General features: G+C 43.1%; 1 protein-coding gene across 8 annotated transcripts in view; it reads left to right on the top strand.

The window, feature by feature from the left end:
• Positions 1–17,836, top strand: part of CEP112 (centrosomal protein 112) — a 323,150-nt gene that overhangs the window by 29,568 nt on the left and 275,746 nt on the right. For 4 of the 8 annotated variants that reach the window (XM_055408770.2, XM_055408769.2, XM_055408776.2 and 1 more), the window contains 2 exons: positions 7,564–7,654; positions 10,353–10,430. The exons of 2 other annotated variants lie outside the window; for them this stretch is intronic. In XM_055408770.2, coding sequence (XP_055264745.2) covers positions 7,564–7,654; positions 10,353–10,430 — 169 coding nt within the window. Of the gene's footprint in view, positions 1–4,723; positions 5,689–7,563; positions 7,655–10,352; positions 10,431–17,836 lie in introns of those variants that run through there. 2 more of the 8 variants (XM_055408775.2, XM_055408772.2) reach the window with 2 other exon arrangements.

Raw genomic sequence — 17,836 nt, 5'->3', positions numbered from 1 at the left:
AGATCTGAACAGACCTACAGTCAGTCAGGAGACTGGAAGTGAAATTGGCTGAGTCGTGTCTGGTCTTTCCCAACCCCTTGGACTGCAGTCCATGGGATCAAGGAGACTGAAGCCGTCTTGGGACCCCCCCACCAGGGGAACGCCGAGGACCAGACAGCTTCGCTGGTGGGTTCTGTTGCTCTTGTGCTGAGTCGTGTCTGAGTCTTTGCCAGGCTCCCCTGTCCTTCACTGTTTCCCAGAGTTTGCTCAAGTTTATTTTCACTGAATCGGGGATGCTGTCTAACCATCTCGTCCTCTGGTTAATTCTATCAAACATTTAAAGAAGAGTTAGCACCTGTTCTCTTTAACGCTTCCAGAATTGAAGAGAAGAGAAGAGGGTACTTCTAGGCTTATGGTTTGAGGTTAGCATTACCGTGGTGCCAACACCAGAGAAAGACACTACGAGGAAAGAAAACTACAGACCGATATTCCCAGGGAGCGTTGATGAAAAACTTCCTCAGAAAAATACTAGGGAATGATTCAACAGCACATTAAAACAATCATACACCGTGACAAAGTGGGATGTATTCCTCGAATGCAAGGAAAAATTGACAAATGGAAAAATCTTTATAATATAGAATGACGGAAAAAAGCCACACGATCGTCTCAGAAATTGATGCAGAAAAAGATACGAGAAAATTTAACAGCCTTTCATGATAAAAATACCTGACAAACTAGGAATAGAAGGAAACTACCTCAAAATAATAAAGGCCATATATGAAAAGCCCACAAATAATAGCGCACTTAATGGTGAAAGCAAAAGCTTTGCCTTTAAGAGCACTGATGGGACAGGGACGCCCACTCTCATCACTGCTGTGACACAGCACGGGAGGTACTCAGCAGAGCAGTCAGGCAAGAAAAGAAAAGTCATCAAAGCTGGAAAGAAGAAAATGAATCTCTGTTCACAGGTGGTGTGGTCTGAGATACAGAAAACTCAATGGAAAACTAGTAAAACCAACAGAAAAATCAGTTGCACTTTTATACATTAACAATGAACAACCAGAAAAGGAAATTTAAAAAAAGTTTCATTTACTATAGTATCAAAAAGGATAAAATAATTAGGAATAAACTTAACCAAGGAGGCAAAAGACTTGTACACTAAAAAAAAAAATGAAACCTACAAAATACCATTGAGAGAAATTTAAAAAGACACCGCAGTAAATGGAAAGACATCTGTGTTCATGGGCTGGAAGAATTAATATTGTTAAGATGTACAGTATGACCCAAAGTGATATAATTCAATCCCTATCAAAATTCCAGTGGCTTTTTTTTCCCCAGAAAAAAGAAATTCTTCCTAAAATTCGTATGGAATCTCAAGTGACACTGAATGGCAAAAACAGTCTTGAAAAAAAAACCCTGGAATTCTAGCATTTTCTAATTTTAAGACTTACTACATGGTCACAGTCATCAAAACAGTGAGGTGCTATCTTCGAGGGGTAAAGTGAGCTCTCTGCACCAATATGCAGTGTTAATCTTAGCTGCTCTATTAGTAGCTGAAGAGGTGTGAAAAGAAAAAGAGGATAAAAGTGGCTGTACGGATTGCTGGAGTTGAGAAAAGCCATCCGAAGCGCTACAGCCGTGCTCTTAAGCTCCTTTCCCGTTGGTGTGATCTGGGGCCTAGCGAGGATGGAGTCCCCAGCCCCGGCGTGCAGGCCGCTTGCAGGAAGTCAGTGCTGGCGCTGATCTGAGACACACGAAGGGCAGCGAGACCTGGCGCCGTGGCCGGCTTCACGCCCAGTATTGGTGCTGGGAGATGTGGGAGGCTAGATCTGTGGCCAGCTTTATTTGTCTTTTGTAATGAAAGAACTTTTTTTTTTTTTTTCATTTTAAATAAAAATAACTAGCGGTGTTTGAATTAAAAGTTTGTTACCTGGCTACACTGAAATGCTATAATCACTTGGAGAGTGAGTGCCAAAAGTATGTGAGTCCACACACTGCCTCTGGAAATTGCCGGTGTATTTGGTGTCAGGTAGTTGTTGGAGCAGAGAGGAGATGGACCCACGCCAACCTCTATACAAAGGACACTTGTTGCTTTAGTTGCTGGGTCGTGCCTGACTCTGTGTGACTGCATTGTGTGCCACCTGCCAGGCTCCTCTGTTGATGGGATTCTGCAGGCCGGAATACTGGAGTGGGTTGCCGTGTCCTTCTCCAGTTAATCTTCCCGACCCGGGTGTTGACCCTGTATCTCCTGCATTGCAGGCAGCAGATTCTTTACCACGGAGCCGCCAGGGAGGCCCACGAAGGACAGACACGACTGTAAATGTGAGCATCCCCTTCGACACTGGAGACGGTCTGCCCGCATTTGGTAAAGGAGACACCAGAGTTTGCATCAATGGTGCTGTGGGAGCCACCATTCTTGGGTATTGTGTTGCAGTCAATAAAGTGTTCTTCTCCTTATGACTCCATGTTTTATGAAGATGATACAAAGCCTGAGAAGGATCTTATGCAAACTATGAAGGGGTGTAGTGTTTTCCGATGTCAGTCTGTGGTTCCTCTTCACAAAGCTCCTTGAGGGGGAGACTCTGCCCTGTTCACAGTTGGATTCCTAAGACCTGTGACTACACCGTGGGACACAGTTACTCACTCAGGTTATTTGCTGGCGGAATATATGAATGGATGGACAGATAAATTATTGGATAAAAGTTAAAAAGGAAACTGTGGTGCAGGCATAAAGCAGACACACTGACAGGTTAGAGTAGAGAGCCCAGAAGTACACCTTTGCATGTATGGTCAAGCGATTTTTGACAAGGATGCCAAGACCATTCGGTAGGAAAAGGACAGTCTTTTCAACAAACGATGTGGCAAAACTGGACATCCACATGCAATAGAATGAAGTTGGACTCTTCCTTTTCACATACAAAATCTAATGCAAAATGGATTAAATACCTAAAGGTAAAATCTACGACTGTAAAACTCCTAGAGGAAAACACAAAGGAAGCCTCGTGATAGTGGAGTCGGCATTGATTTATTGGATATGCACCAAAAGCACAGCCAGCAACCCCAAAGGCCCTAGATAAGTTGGACTACCTCAAACTTAAAAGCTTTTGTTCATCAAGGGACCGTCAGCAGAGTGAAAGGGCAGCCCGTGGAATGGGATTAAGTATTTACAAATCACCTGTCTGAAAAGGCGACAGGTATCCTGAATATGTAAGAAGCCCCACAATTCAACAACAATAAAAACAACCTGATTAAAAAATGAACAAAGGACTTGAACAGACATTTCTGCAAAGAAACGATCACTAATCATTCTGGAAATGCAAATCAAAACCTTACATCTATTAGGATGTCTACCACAAAACAAATGAGCAAACAAGCTGCATGTTTGGCAAGGCTGTGGAGAAACTGGAACCCTTGTGCCCTGTGGGTGGGAATGTAAAACAGTGTAGCTGTAGTTGAACCTCACTGGCAGTTCATCAGGGAAGTTAAAGCTAAAGTAACCGTGTCATCGGAACCCCCACTTCTGGGTATAAATCCCAAGTAACTGAAAACAGGGACCTGCATGGATGTTTGTGCACGCGTGTGCATAGCGCCACCATCTGCAACAGGCAAAGGGTGGGAGCACCCAGGGGTCCACCAGCAGGTGAGCGCATGAACAAAACGTGGTGTGCAACACAGTGGAATATTACTGAGCCTTAGAAAAGAAGGGGGCTCTGACACATTACAGCATGGGTGAACTTTGAAGTTACTATGCTAGGGCAGAAGAGCCGGTCGCAATGTGAGGAATGCTGTCTGATTGCACTTACGTGAGTGAAGTGTAAATTCAGAGAGGCAGAAAGTTGAATGGTATTTGCCAGGGGCTATGAACATTTGAAGAGACCCTGATGCTGGGAAAGATTGAAGGCGGGAGGAGAAGGGGACGGCACAGGATGAGATGGTTGGATGGCATCATTGGCTCAATGGACGAGAGTCTGAGTAAGCTCCAGGAGTTGGTGATGGACAGGGAGGCCTGGCGTGCTGCAGTCCAAGGGGTCGCAGAGGGTCAGACACGACTGAGTGAACTGAACTGATGAACGCTGGGATGCGTGTATCTTTTTGAATTAGTGCTTTTCATCTTCTTTGCGTGTATACCCAGGGGTGAAATTGCTGGATCACGTGGTAGTTCTAATTTTAGTTTTTCGAGAAACTTCCTTACAGTTTTCAATAGTGGCTCCACCAACTTATATACCCATCAACAGGGTATTATTTTTTCCTTTTTCCACATCCTCACCAACATTTATTTGTGGTCTTTTTTGGTGATAGCATGGCATTACATTTTTTTTAAAATTGCATTTTTGTTTGAGCTAAAAGAGATGTCCCACGTTATTCCTTTAGGCTCTTCTCCAGTTAAAATGCAGTTTTAACCGGCATTGTCACTGTTATTTCTTTAATTACTATTTTCCTGGTTTCTGTTTATATTTAACTCTTCTGGAATTCATATTATTTTGATGTAAGAGATTTTGAATTTATCTTCTTTATCTCTTACATTTTCACTTATTATATTCATTCCTTTATTTTTTGTGCATTCTCAGAATATTTCTTGAACTAGTTTTCTAATTTGCTGGTTTGATTTTTATGCTATATTTAATCTGTCATTCTCTTCTTACTTTGTGGTTTTAAAATTTGGTAATCATGTTTTTCATTTTTAAGCACATTTTATGATCACAGATTGTTTATTTCCTTTTCTATCTGAAATGTCTACTTGAATCACATTGAGAACAAATTAAACAGACTTTTTGGAAACTTTCTGTGTATCTTATGTTTCTTTAGCAGAAGGACATTCGGTTAGTACTTTTTTAGACTTCTACGTCTGATATCGCGTTACTTACCTCTTTATAGTGATGCGCCTATGACTCTAGTGTCTGGAACCAGCAAGGTGCTGGGAGGATGCTTTCTGTTGACATATTTTACCTTCCTCAGTGGCTTAGATGGTAAAGAATCCACCTGCAATACAGGAGACCCGGGTTCGATCCCTGGGTCAGAAATGGCCACCCACTTGAGTGTTCTTGCCTGGGAACTCCCATGGACAGAAGAGTCTGGCGGGCCACAGTCCATGGGGCTGCAAAGAGTTGACATGACTGAGTGACTAACACAACGTTAGCCTTGGGAAGAAGCGATGGGAAGATTTTGTATTTCCCAAAGTCTCAGCCCTTCAGAGGAGCCAGGTGGCGCTCTCCTGGCGGGACCCTCCCTAGCACGCTGAAGTCTTGCTTTCTGTGTTAAAGCTCGTGTTGTCTTCCGGGAGCCCTGACGCCTCTGGCCGCGCTCCCTGCCAGCTGGAGGCAGTCTCTGTGAGCAGCTCGACCGGCTCCTCTGTGGGGCGGACAGCGCCTGCTGCCCTTGATGCAGGGTACCAAGGGTGAGGCTCTGCCTCCTGCCCTCTGTCCCCTGTTCACCGTGGCCTCCAGCTGCGACCCGTGACCTTGGCCCCGTCGCTGTGGCCACTGCAGCTCAGAGTTGCAGTTATTTGTGCTTCCGTCTGGAGTCATTAGCAGCAGCGAGAAATGGAACCCCCTGTGTGTGCTTCAGCAGTGACACTGGCGTCCGTCTGGTTTGGCTCAGCGGCCTCCACAGGGAGCCGACTTGGGCGGTCTCTCTGCTCCACTTGGCCTGCACTGGGGCCATGGAGTGCACCCAGCCTCGGGCAGGTTGGATTGGAGGGAGGGCTGTCAGGTACGTGTTTGTAGCGGGCTTGGAGGCCAGCAGAACAGGTTGGACTGGAGATGAGAATTGGTGATCAGTTTCCCCTTGTGGTTTGGAAACTAATGGTGTACACCGAATTGACCAGGGAAGCACATGACAGAAAAATAGGTGAGGCTGGACACAGAGCTCAGGGATCAGAGCCTGCGTGAAATGGGCAGAGGAAGAAGAGCCTGCGGAAGAGCTGTGAGGCCGACTGACCAGGCCTGGCCCCGCCCAGCTGCGGGCTCGGACAGCAGGCGTGTCCGGGCCGGGGCGGCTGTGGGCAGGGAGGGGGCATCTGGAGCACCGCTGGGAACCAGCAGCCGCGGCTCCGTGCAGCCCGCACGCGGCGGCTTTCAGCGGGTCCCTGCGGTTTCGGAGGGAGGAGGCAGAGAGGACCGTCTCGGCTCCTCTGCCCCCGCTGACCTCACGCTCAGTACCCACAGGGTGACCGGAAAGGGCAGGGCTGGGCAGGACGAGGACCCCGTGGCTGCCCTGGCACGCTCACTGAGCGCTGGGGCGGCCCAGAGGCGGCGCGCTGGGCTCTGTGTGCACCCTGTGTGGCGAAGAGGCCAGTGTTCCAGTCCTCCTCCTCATTAGTGTTTTCTGTGAGAAGATTCACCTTTAATATTTAAGCATTTTTTTCAATTTTTTAGCAGCGCTCTTTTTATGATTGTTTAATCTGTTCTTAAAGTGCAGCCACCACTTAGTGTGATGTGGCAGGTGTCCCGCCGCATCCTGAGTGTGAAGAGCTTCTTATCAGCTCAGGCGCACTGACTGATATTATCCTCAAAATGTCACTTTATTTCTTTCTCTCATTTATTCTTAAGTGTTTGGATATCTGGACTATTGAGTAAAGGTATAAAAAGTCCACAGCTCTCTTTAAAACAGCTTTTTTCAGACATTCTAAATTACCCAGCAACTAGTCTAAGGAATGTTATTCTGTCAGTGTTAACTGCCACAGCCACATTCATTTTAACCTTGTCTGTCTGAACTACAACGCTGTCTTTTGGGAACACTTACTATGACCCACAGCTTGTGAGGGAAATCCCGATATGGCCAGAAGTTGAAAGTCAGTGACTTTAACTCATTCAATAATAGTTCATGTTCATTTTGTGTCTCCTGAAGGAGCCATTCAGAGAACAGATATTTGTCATCACGGAGCTTTCATGGAAGTAGCTGGAATAAAAATATATGAGCGAGTCCAAGCTAAAGTAGACTATGCAGAATGGCATTTTGTATATTTGGTATATTTTATATTGGAGGAAAATCTTTTTTGTTCAGATTCATCTGGAAGCTTAAACCATTTTCCTATATATGCTGTGCTTATCATATTTTACCTGAATTAACATGGCATATTTTTAAATTTAGGACTTTGATTTATCTGTGGTTTCTGACATGGTTTCGAATTTTCACACTTTCAGCTACATGAAAGTTTTGTTATGTTATTTTATGTGTTTTAAGACTTCATCTTAATGTGAAACATGAATCCAACAAAACTTGCTAACCTTTTAAAACAGTTATCTTCTCTGAGAGGGTATGCTTTAAGTTTTCTCTTCCTGCTCTTAGAAAAAGGAGAAATACCTGTGGTTTATTATAGTCCCTCTTGACAGTAGCATTTGTTTGTAAGAAAGCATGTGACATTTAGGCGACATTTTATTTGTTGTGTAACCTGATTAAAGGAAAACGTGAGACACAAGTGGTTATTATCTGTGTTTCTTTCTTCTTTGCTGTTGAACTATCACTGTTAATATAAACAGCCATCTCATTTCCAGAAGGAAAAAACCGGGGTCGTCCTAGACTTTAATGTGCTCATGTCCTCTGAATTCCCCCAGTCTGACTGTGACTGTTTTGGTCTCTTAATAGGGAACAACGCGTTGCTAAGTTCCAAACCAGATCACAGTCTATGAGTCCAACCCACAGAGAAGATGGACAGATTATTACCCCAAAGGATTGTGTAAGATCAGATTTCACTCTCGCATTTCTGTTTGTTTTCTTCTTGTTTTAAAATACCTCTGCACATTTTTAGTTACATATTGTTAAATTCCTGTGATTCCTGACAAACAGTAAACAGTCTGATGGTTTTGGTGGGTATCTTGATTTCAAAGAAAGGGACGTATTGGGTATATTGCTGTGTTCCTTCTGCTTTCCCTAACATTCTGAAGCATCTTGTTCATCAGTCCATCATTTTTCCTGGGCACTGAAAAATAACTTTGAAAAACTTCATTTTTTGGTTATTTTTTCCCCTTTTCTCTGTGTATGTATAAAAATGACTAGACACACAGTGGTCATAAACTTAAGAAATGGGACTGGTTTGTAGTGAAGTAGGGGACACTTCCTTCCTGGTGAAGGTGGACGGTTCGCATCCTGAAATGTGAATACCTCTCTTGCATGTTAGACTCAGCGTCGATATTGTTGGAACGTGGAGCCAGTGAGCTTCGTAAGGAGAAGGACGCTGCCTGCTTGCCTCTGTCCTTGCGCAGTTCTGGCTTGTCTGGGTTGCAGGCCTTGTAGTCACCAGCACGCCGTGCGCGATGCGTGGCTGTTTTAGCACGTTTGCTCTACACACAATCCCTTCCACTTTCTCCAGTGACGGGGAATTCCAGTTTGGAACTTTAATAAGCCTCTTGATATAAAGAGGAACACATTTTAAATATTTGTGAGTTTATTATTAATCATCATATTTATTCAAAATAAACAAGGGAGGTACATTTTAAAAGATACTCTCATTCACACACATAAACATTCAAAAAGCAAGGGACCAACTGTAGAGGCAATAATGAATTTTAATACAGATAAATAGTAAACCTAACATTTTGTTCAATAGAAATTTGTAAATTTTTAATTAGTTTCTAATTAATTTCTAGGTTTCAAATTAGTAAATGAAGATACAAAAGTAAAAAGTAAAAGATACAAAAAGTAAAATACATTTTAGTGTATTTTTCATTACTTCAGATAATATAAATGACCATAGATAGATTTATTTGTTAGTAGTGAGGTTTTCTGGAGAAGGAAATGGCAACCCACTCCAGTATTCTTGCCTGGAGACTCCCAGGGACGGGGGAGCCTGGTGGGCTGCCGTCTGTGGGGTCACACAGAGTTGGACACTAGTGAAGCGACTCAGCAGCAGCAGCAATGAGGTTTTCTAGGAGCTTCCCAGGTGGAGCTCGTGGTAAAGAACCCACCTGCCAATGCAGGAGATGTAAGAGACACTGGTTGGATCCCTGGATCGGGAAGATCCTCTGGAGAAGGGAATGGCAACCCACTCCAGTATTCTTGCCTGGAGAACCCCATGGACAGAAGAGCTTGGCAGGCTACAGTCCATGGGGTCGTGAAGAGCTGGACACGACTGCAGTGACTTGGTGCACATGCAGAAGGTTTTGAATCAGTTCTAATGAGGTGGATGAAACTGGAGCCTATTATACAGAGTGAAGTAAGACAGAAAGAAACGCACCAATACAGTATACTAACACATATATATGGAATTTAGAAAGATGGAAATATAACCCTGTATACGAGACAGCAAAAGAGACACAGTTGTATCGAACAGTCTTTGGGACTTTGTGGGAGAGGGTGAGGGTGGGATGATTTGAGAGAATGACATTGAAACATGTATGTTGTCATATGTGAAACGAATCAGCAGTTCAGGGTCAATGCATGTTACAGGATACTCGAGGCTGGTGTGCGGGGATGACCCAGAGGGAGGATAAAGGGAGGAGGGAGGTGAGAGGGGGGTTCAGGAGGGGGAACTCATGTACACCTGGGGCGAATTCATGTCAATGTATGGCAAAACCAACCAATATAATATTGTAAAATAAAAAAAAAAAATTAAAAAAAAAAAGCATGAAAGTGCTATACCAACAAATTTAATTTAAATAAAATAAGTTTTTAAGCTGTACTGTAAAATATACATTATTATTTTATACTGAGTTATACCTTCCTAAGTTTTTGGGCTTTCAGATCATTGTCCATTTCTGGACACAGATCTTTGGATTTCCTCAGTTAATTATTATTTTAATCTGATTTGATAAATATGTAATATAAAAATTTATACAGCAGGGAAAAGAGCATGGAGTTTTAATTTTTTAAGAAAGTTAAGAATTACCATGATTACGTTTTCATGATGTGAATCCAAGGCTTATTTCTCTTTATGTTCGGTGTATAATGAGAAATAATTTAAGAACAAAGAGCTTCTTGGACATCAACCCAAACTTCCCTGTTAACTCATTTTAACGAGAGTAACTAATTCATCTTTTCAAGTGTTCCCCTTCCCGCCTTTAAAACTACTGTGGTACACCACAATTAAAACTTTTTGTAAGAACTTAAAGAGTCTGGATTATTTTTAAAAATATTCTTTTGATTGTTCTTGAAATCTAGTTAATGTGAATATATTGTGAAGGAGTCTCATAGCCTTAAGCAGCTGTAATAAACAGTCGTCCCTTGGAAGTGAGAACTCGCTCGGCTGTAGCATCCTTTCCTTTGAGCCCTTTCCTCTAAGGGTGGTACAGCATTGCCACAACACGCACGGCACTCGCTGCTCTGAACGGCGCGCGTTTGGTCCTGTCCCCCCCCCCCGCCTCCTTCCCTCCCTCCCGCCTTCCTCCATTCTGTCTTTTGTTTTCATCCTGCTTTTCTTGTTCTTTTTTGTGTTTCAGGACATTCATTTGAAAAGATCTGCTCTTTCTTTGGATGACAGTGACATGGAAACTCGCCTTAATAGTTGGAATCTTGGGGTAAAAAAGCATTTGTTTTATGAATGTATGTTGCTGTGGCAGAATCATTTTGTGTTTGGAAAACATCTGAACTAATTTAATTCTAAACAGTGACTCTTAGCAATGTTAGACATTTAGTCCTGGGTGAGCACTGGGAAGGACTTGGGGAACAGGAAAGAGAAGCGTGAATGGTCCCCGTGCTCGACAAGCTGGCTTTCCTGTTGGTGAGATAAGAGATATGCACATGAAGCAGTTAAATACAGTTTCAGACAGTATGTGATCGAACGCCAGAGTGAGTTACCCAGAAAGCAGAATACTGAAGGCCACGTGGTGGAAGGCTCTCCAGCAGACTTCAGGCCTGAACCACCATCGCGGACAGCAGTTCCGTTGGCAGAGGCCGGGGTGCCAGTATGCTTGGAGGGTAGAGGGAAGGGGGCCGAAGGAGGCATGAAGAAGGGTGGGAGAGCAGGACTCAGCGGGGGCAGGAGGGCAGGGCTGCCGGGCTGGGGCCTGCTGGAGCCTGAGTGCTGGAGCAGAAGTTGAGCTTTCAGACTTGAGACTGTCGTGAGCTCTGAGTTTAGTCCGTTTCCACTTTATATACAGGCTGTTCAGTGCATTCAGGACGTGAAAAGGGGTTTAATCAATTTTTAAAACCCAACTTTATTATTATAAAAATAATTTGCAATTTGAAAAATACAGAAAGTCAGATATACTGAGAGATATATTAACATTTTGGTGTATATATCTTTCCCTCATTTTTTTCTGCATGTATTTATAAAATTAAACGTTAAACAAAATTGGGGTCTTATTATAAATGCTATCTTATTATGTGCTGTTTTAAATTTGGGATAAGTTTATGGTAGTTCTATTAGCATGACTATTAATGGTAGCACCAGTTTTTCTTTTGAGTGGATAGTTCATAACTTACGTAAGCATTCTGATATTTTGGACATGTAGGTGCTTCCAGTTTATTGCTAATACAAGCAACAACTGCAACAGAATTTCTTGAAAGAATCCTTTTGTTCCTATTTGGTTGCTTTCTTAGCTTATGTTAGGTCTTGGAGCATTGCCCTCCATGAGGTGTACACCAATCTGTTGTCCAACCAGAAGTATATAGGACTGTTCATGTTTTACTTCTTCGCCTACATCAGGGACTGTTATCTTTATAAAAACCCTGAAACCCTTCTTGCTAATAATGACCTTTGATGAAGGCAGTGCTTTAGGGAGGCTGAGTGGGTGGTGGTACGAAGGCTGTGTTGGATGTGTATGGAAATGGACAGAGGCAGCAGTCATGTGTGGGGGCTCCACCTTGCTGTGACTCCGAGGATGGAGGAGATGGAAAAGGAAAGCATTTCAAAGAGAATAAAGGATGCTTAGTGACTGACTGGCGGGCCGAACAAGAGGGCATCTAAAGCTTTGGTTCCGGGGAAATGGGAGGGTTGGCTCGCTGTCAGCCACCTGGTTGTCTGATGGGGGAATCATTTCCAGGGTTTCACTGTTTTATCGTAGACTGCTAGCGTTTGGAGAGGAATCGGGGAGTTTCAAGTTTTCAGCTCTGTGGTCTCCAGGGCTGCAGTCTTGTTTTGCAGCCACATGCTGGACGTGGTGGCCACACCCAGAGCCTGGAACAGCTCTGTCTTTAGAGACTTCACACCGGGACTCAGTGGCCACCGTGTGAGGGTCAGAGGTGGGGGACAGGAAGGGATCTGAGTGGGTCATTTGAAGGTATGTTAATGAAGGAGAAGAGAGAAATAGCATTGATCACGACAGCGGAATGGGTCAAAAGAAAACCATTTCCAAATTTGAAGGGGTTGGGGAAACTGCCCCTGGAACGAGTCCCGCGTTACTGGTGCGGGAGGAGCGAGGAGGCCTCAGAGAGCAGAATCGGAGAGGACGACGTCCTGAAACGGCCTCTGCCCTGGGCCATTGGGAACTTCGGATGTGCATTTCGTGGCACACACAGTAGTCACGAATATTTAACTGTGCAGAGGATTAAACTTGTCATTTGTATAATAAAATTAAGATAAAAAGTCTAAAATATTTTGAGGTACTGCCTTAAAACTAGGGCTGCATGGGATTTTGTTTCACATTTTTATTGTTCAAAGAATGCACTAATTGTGAAGTAAAGTCCCACATTTTTATATATTTATAACATGGATGCATTAATCAGGTTCAACTGTATCTCTTGATCACAGTAGAATAATTTAAATATCCAGTTTATTTAAAAGCTTAGATTTTGCTTTGATTTTAATTTTGTATGAGAATGTGTGACGGACTTTTATTTCTTTCTTCCTCTGAATGATCAGTTAATAGCTAGTTAATTTTTGTGCTCTATACTAAGGGCACATTTTTTTAATGTTGCTAGCATGCCTGTCAACACCTATTTTCTGATGCATCAGAAGTTCCAGATTTTGAATTTTATAGCTTTTGTTGAAAAAATACATTTCCCCCAGTTATATTCTTTTGTTTCCCAGGAGTATTTTAATATTTTCGCTGTGAATATATAATTCAAGTAGAGATTTACTTCCTAAACCCGGGGGTTAAATTTTCCTCCTGTGTTATTATTTTTTATTATTACTCTTTAGCCTTCTTAACCTTTAGCTTTGGGGGCGCTTTCTGGCTTTGTTAACGCATCTTTTATACATTTCACTCACGACCGTCTTTACATCAACTTTCTTCTTTTTTTCCTGAGGAGGAATGGAGGGTCTGCAGGAGGAGGCTCTCTGCGCCTTGCACGGGTCACCGCCCCCAGCCCGTCCCCACCGGGGCCTCTGTGCTGACGGTGGAGGATTGCTTCCGCCAGGAGCAAACAGTGGGTACACTTTAGGTGACCCCCTTAGGTCAGGCCTCTGCAGAATGGGCGAGAGGACATTCTGTTCTGCTCTGGAGAACTCATGTCCTGCAGACCTCGCAGGACAGGATGGTCAGCGGGAGGGCGGCCAGCACCCCTAGTCCGGCGGCGCCCCTGCTGGGACCTCCTGTCCAGGGCCAGGGGCGCCTGCAAGTCCGGGAACCCCGGGAGGGCAAGCAGCGTGGGGCCGGGGGCGTGTGCCGAGCGGGCGGCCCGGGGGTCCCGTGCAGGCGCGGCGTCGCGGGCTGCGCAGGGTCGGACGCTGCCCGAGCGTGGCCTCGCCCGCCCGCCCTCGCTTTCTCTCCGGCGCCTGGAGGTGCCAGCTGTTAGCAGTTTTCCTTTAAAGTCTGCAGCTGAGCCGTTCTCTGCAGCGGCTGGTGGCACTGCGCGCGAGGACCGAATATGCCTTTTCCTGATGACTGATGGAGTTGATCGCTCTTAATGCGCTCCGGACACTTTGGGTAGCCTCCCGGGGTGCAGTGCTGGCTGTGGCCTTGGTGCGTTCTCCTGTCGGGCTGCCTGCCTTTTCTTGTCCGCATATGAGAGCTTTGTTCCGGATGAGTCCCTTCCGGAAGTGCGTGTCGTGAATATCCCACTTCGTTGCTTTCCTCCATTCTCTTCCTGGTGTCTTTGATGAACAGGAACTAAAAAAATTTTTTTAATCATTACTTACTCATTTGGCTGCGCAGGCCTCTTAGTTTGGCTCAGGCACGTGAACTCTCACTTGCAGCATGTGGAATCTAGTTCCCTGATCAGGGATTGAACCCCTGCCCCCTGCTTTGGGAGTGCAGTATTAGCTCCTGGACCACCAGGGAAGTCCCAGGAATTTTACATTTTAATGTGGTTCATTTCCCCATGATTTTGTCTCATGAAAAAATGCTTTCTGTGTCTGTGTGAGGTATGCGGCTGTCCTGAGTTCCTGAGGATGTTCTCCAGGTCTTCTAGCAGCTCTGTCATTTAACTTTTTCTACTTAGTTCGGCCTGCCACCTGGAGGCGATTGTAGGGTATGTTGTAAGACAGGAAGTAAAGATTTGTGGCCCTTATACATATCCACCTGATGCTTTCCTTTATTGAGAAGCCTCTCTTCCTGCTGCACTGCAAGGCTTTTTGTCTCACAAATCAGATGATAGTACGTGTATGTTTCCAGTCTGCCCTTTGGCTTGTTTGCTTTTCCCTGTGGCAGTGAATGGTGTCTCTTATCTGTATTTTACTTGTGCTCATTAAATGTTTGTTGAAATGTGACTAAACCAATGAACGAACCTTCATTTGTAGTATTGTATTTTTTTCTGTGGAAAACATTTTTCAATTTCTAAAATATCGACTTACAGTAAGAGCATTATTTTGGAGCCTGAGTGACACTGGTGACTGAATTTATTTTATGCTATAGAAAGAGGTTTGGCTGTTCTGATGGGTGCTCTGACTGTAAAAACAGTTATTCTGGTTGTACTGCTGGTAATATATTGCCTTAGAATGTCCTTTCCTCTAAGATGACTAAAATATCAGATAAAATGTCTTTCTATTTTTTTGAAACCTTGGAACATCTGTCTTTGATCAATATTAGTCTATAAGGAGGCCAGTTTGACCAAATCCTGAATAATTTGAAAAAAACAAACTGACAGAACTCTCTGAACAATCCTGCTAAAACACTAAACAAAGCCTCAAAAGGCAGTTTTCACTAGAGAGCATTCAGATACCTGTTTCCATGTCTAGTTTAAATTACAGTTTATTTATTACTGTGATTCTACTTGCTTTTCAAACAAGAAACATCCTGTCATGTGATTTATTCATGCTGTTGGAACTTAATTATTTTTGGCATTACTGTCTGTATAATATTTTGTTAGACTTTAATGTTTCACGTAAGCTCTTTTTATCTTCCATTTTGGACATTCCTTATTGTGGTATTCTTTCTTGAGGTATTATGAGAGAACAAGAAGTCTTCTGAAAGAGCATGAAGAAAGTCAATGTTAAGACTGTTTACAGATTTCTGCAAGTCCCTGTTACTTGTGGATTACAAAGTGGGAACATTCAACTTCAAAGCACATCTGGCTGCTGTTATAAAATCAGGAAATAGATTGCTTATTTCCCTCAGACAGACTCAAGAACATGCTCTCCTATGAATAATTCTCGTTACATGTTCGAAGTGGGTGTGAGACAGCGTGCTGCAGTAAATGACTCGGAAGAGCAGAAGATTTGTGCTTGTTTACAGCAGTTGTTGTTGCTTTTAAATATTAGAATAGACTTTTCTGTCAACTTGAGAAAGGAAATTTATGATAACGCGATGAGTCCTTAGCTTCTGTACTTAATGGTTTTTAAAGATGAAGAGGATGAAATAGGAGTTATTTCTGCATAGTTGAAAGGCTACATTGTAATTAGCTAAACCAATATTTTGTGCCCTGCTTATAAATGTAGAGCTGAGTAAAAATAAGTCACAAATGGTTTTCTTGGCTTTTGGGTTTAAATTTTAAGCTTAATTAGAGCTTGAGCATCTTTGTGAATTCTGTTTTTCTCTTCCTTTATTTTTCCCCTGTATTTAATTCTGCTTCGTGAATTAGGGTTTTATGTGCATGCATCTTTGAAGGACTTACTTTCTATGCTGGTTTTCTCCATTCCAAAAATAGAGAATGGTTACTTACTTTTCATATATATACCTTCAGACAATAAATATTTGTTGAGTGTACTTTGCTGCCTGCTGGAAATTGGCTGCCTCTGTTTTTCAAAAAGCTGTGTATATATATTACGGTGTTGTTTACTAAAGACTATGCCTCTTTTTCTGGTATGATATTTAAGTAGACTTATTATTATCTTTATTTAATAACGTTTCCCAAAGTAAATGTGCTAAAGCATACACCCAACAGTAGGCCCCCCATTTGGAACACTTTTATTATCAAATTTTTAATTTTTGTTTTTTAACTTATTTGTTAAAAAATTTATTTATTTAAAAACTCATTTATTGACTATGCCAGAACCTTTGACTGTGTGGGTCACAACAAACTGGAAAATTCTTAAAGATATGTGAATGCCAGACCACCTGACCTGCCTCCTGAGAAATGTGTATGCAGGTCAAGAAGCAACAGTTAGAACTGGACATGGAACAATGGACTGGTTCCAGATTGGGAAAGGAGTACATCAAGGCTGTATACTGTCACCCTGCTTATTTAACTTATATGCAGAGTACATCATGCGAATGCCAGGCTGGATGAAGCACAAGCTGGAATCAAGATTGCTGGGAGAAATACCAATAACCTCAGATATGCAGATGACACCATCCTTATGGCAGAAAGTGAAGAGGAACTAAAGAGCCTCTTAACGAAAGTGAAAGAGGAGAGTGAAAAGGCTGGCTTAAAACTCAACATTCAGAAAACTAAGATCATGGCATCCGGTCCCGTCACTTCATGGGAAATAGATGGGGAAACAATGGGAACAGTGACAGACTTTATTTTGGGGGCTCCCAGAATTCCTATGAATGGTGACTGCGATAATGAAATTAAAAGACACTTGCTTCTTGAAGAAAAGCTGTGACCAACCTAGACAGCATGTTAAAAAGCAGAGACATTACTTTGCCAACAAAGGTCCATCTAGTCAAGGCTATGGTTTTTCCAGTCGTCATGTATGGATTTGAGAGCTGGACATTAAAGAAAGCTGATCGCCGAAGAATTGATGTTTTTGAACTGTGGTGTTGTGGAAGACTCTTGAGATTGCCGTGGACTGCAAGGAGATCAACTCAGTCAAACCTCAAGGAAATCAGTCCTGAATATTTGAAGGGCTGATGCTGAAGCTGAAGCTCCAGTACTTTGGCCATCTGATGCAAAGAACTGACTCATTTGAAAAGACCCTGATGCAAGGCGGGAGGAGAAGGGGACGACAGAGGATGAGATGGTTGGATGGCATCACCGACTTGATGGACATGAATTTGAGCAAGCTCCAGGAGTTGGTGATGGACAGGGAAGCCTGGAGTGCTGCAGGCCATGGGGTCACAAAGAGTTGGACATGACTGAGCAACTGAACTGAACTGATTTATTTAAAATTTTTTTTCTTGGAGTCTAGTTGATTTGCAATGTTGTATTGCTTTCTGCTGTATAGCAAAGTGAATCAATTACACATACACATATATTCACTGTTTTTAAAATTCTTTTCCTTATGGGTCATTACAGAGTCTTGAGAATTCCCTGTGCTATATAGTAGGTTATTATTATTTATCTATTTTATATCTGTGATGTGATTTAGTTGCTAAGTAGTGTCTGACTCTTGCGACCCCATGGTCTGTATAGCCTGCCAGGCTCCTCTGTCCACGGGATTCTCCAGGCGAGAGTATTGGAGTGGGTTGCCATTTCCTTCTCCAGTGGATCTTTCCAATCCAGGAATCAAACCTTGGTCTCCTGCATTGCAGGCACATTCTTTACCAACTGAGCTACGTATTTTATATATAGTCGTGTGTATGTGTCAGTTCTGGTCTCCCAATTTATCCTTTTCCCCCATACCCCCTGGTAACCCATACATTTTTTTCTACATCTATAACTGTATGTCAAATTTTTAATGTATGCCTATCTGGTGGCTGTAAAAATACCATCTCTTGTG

This window comes from Moschus berezovskii, chromosome 20 (assembly GCF_049115385.1).
Source record: "Moschus berezovskii isolate FMDL1 chromosome 20, NW_MosBer_1.0, whole genome shotgun sequence".
Lineage (NCBI taxonomy): Eukaryota > Metazoa > Chordata > Mammalia > Artiodactyla > Moschidae > Moschus > Moschus berezovskii.
This window is presented reverse-complemented; position numbering and strand designations above follow the sequence as displayed.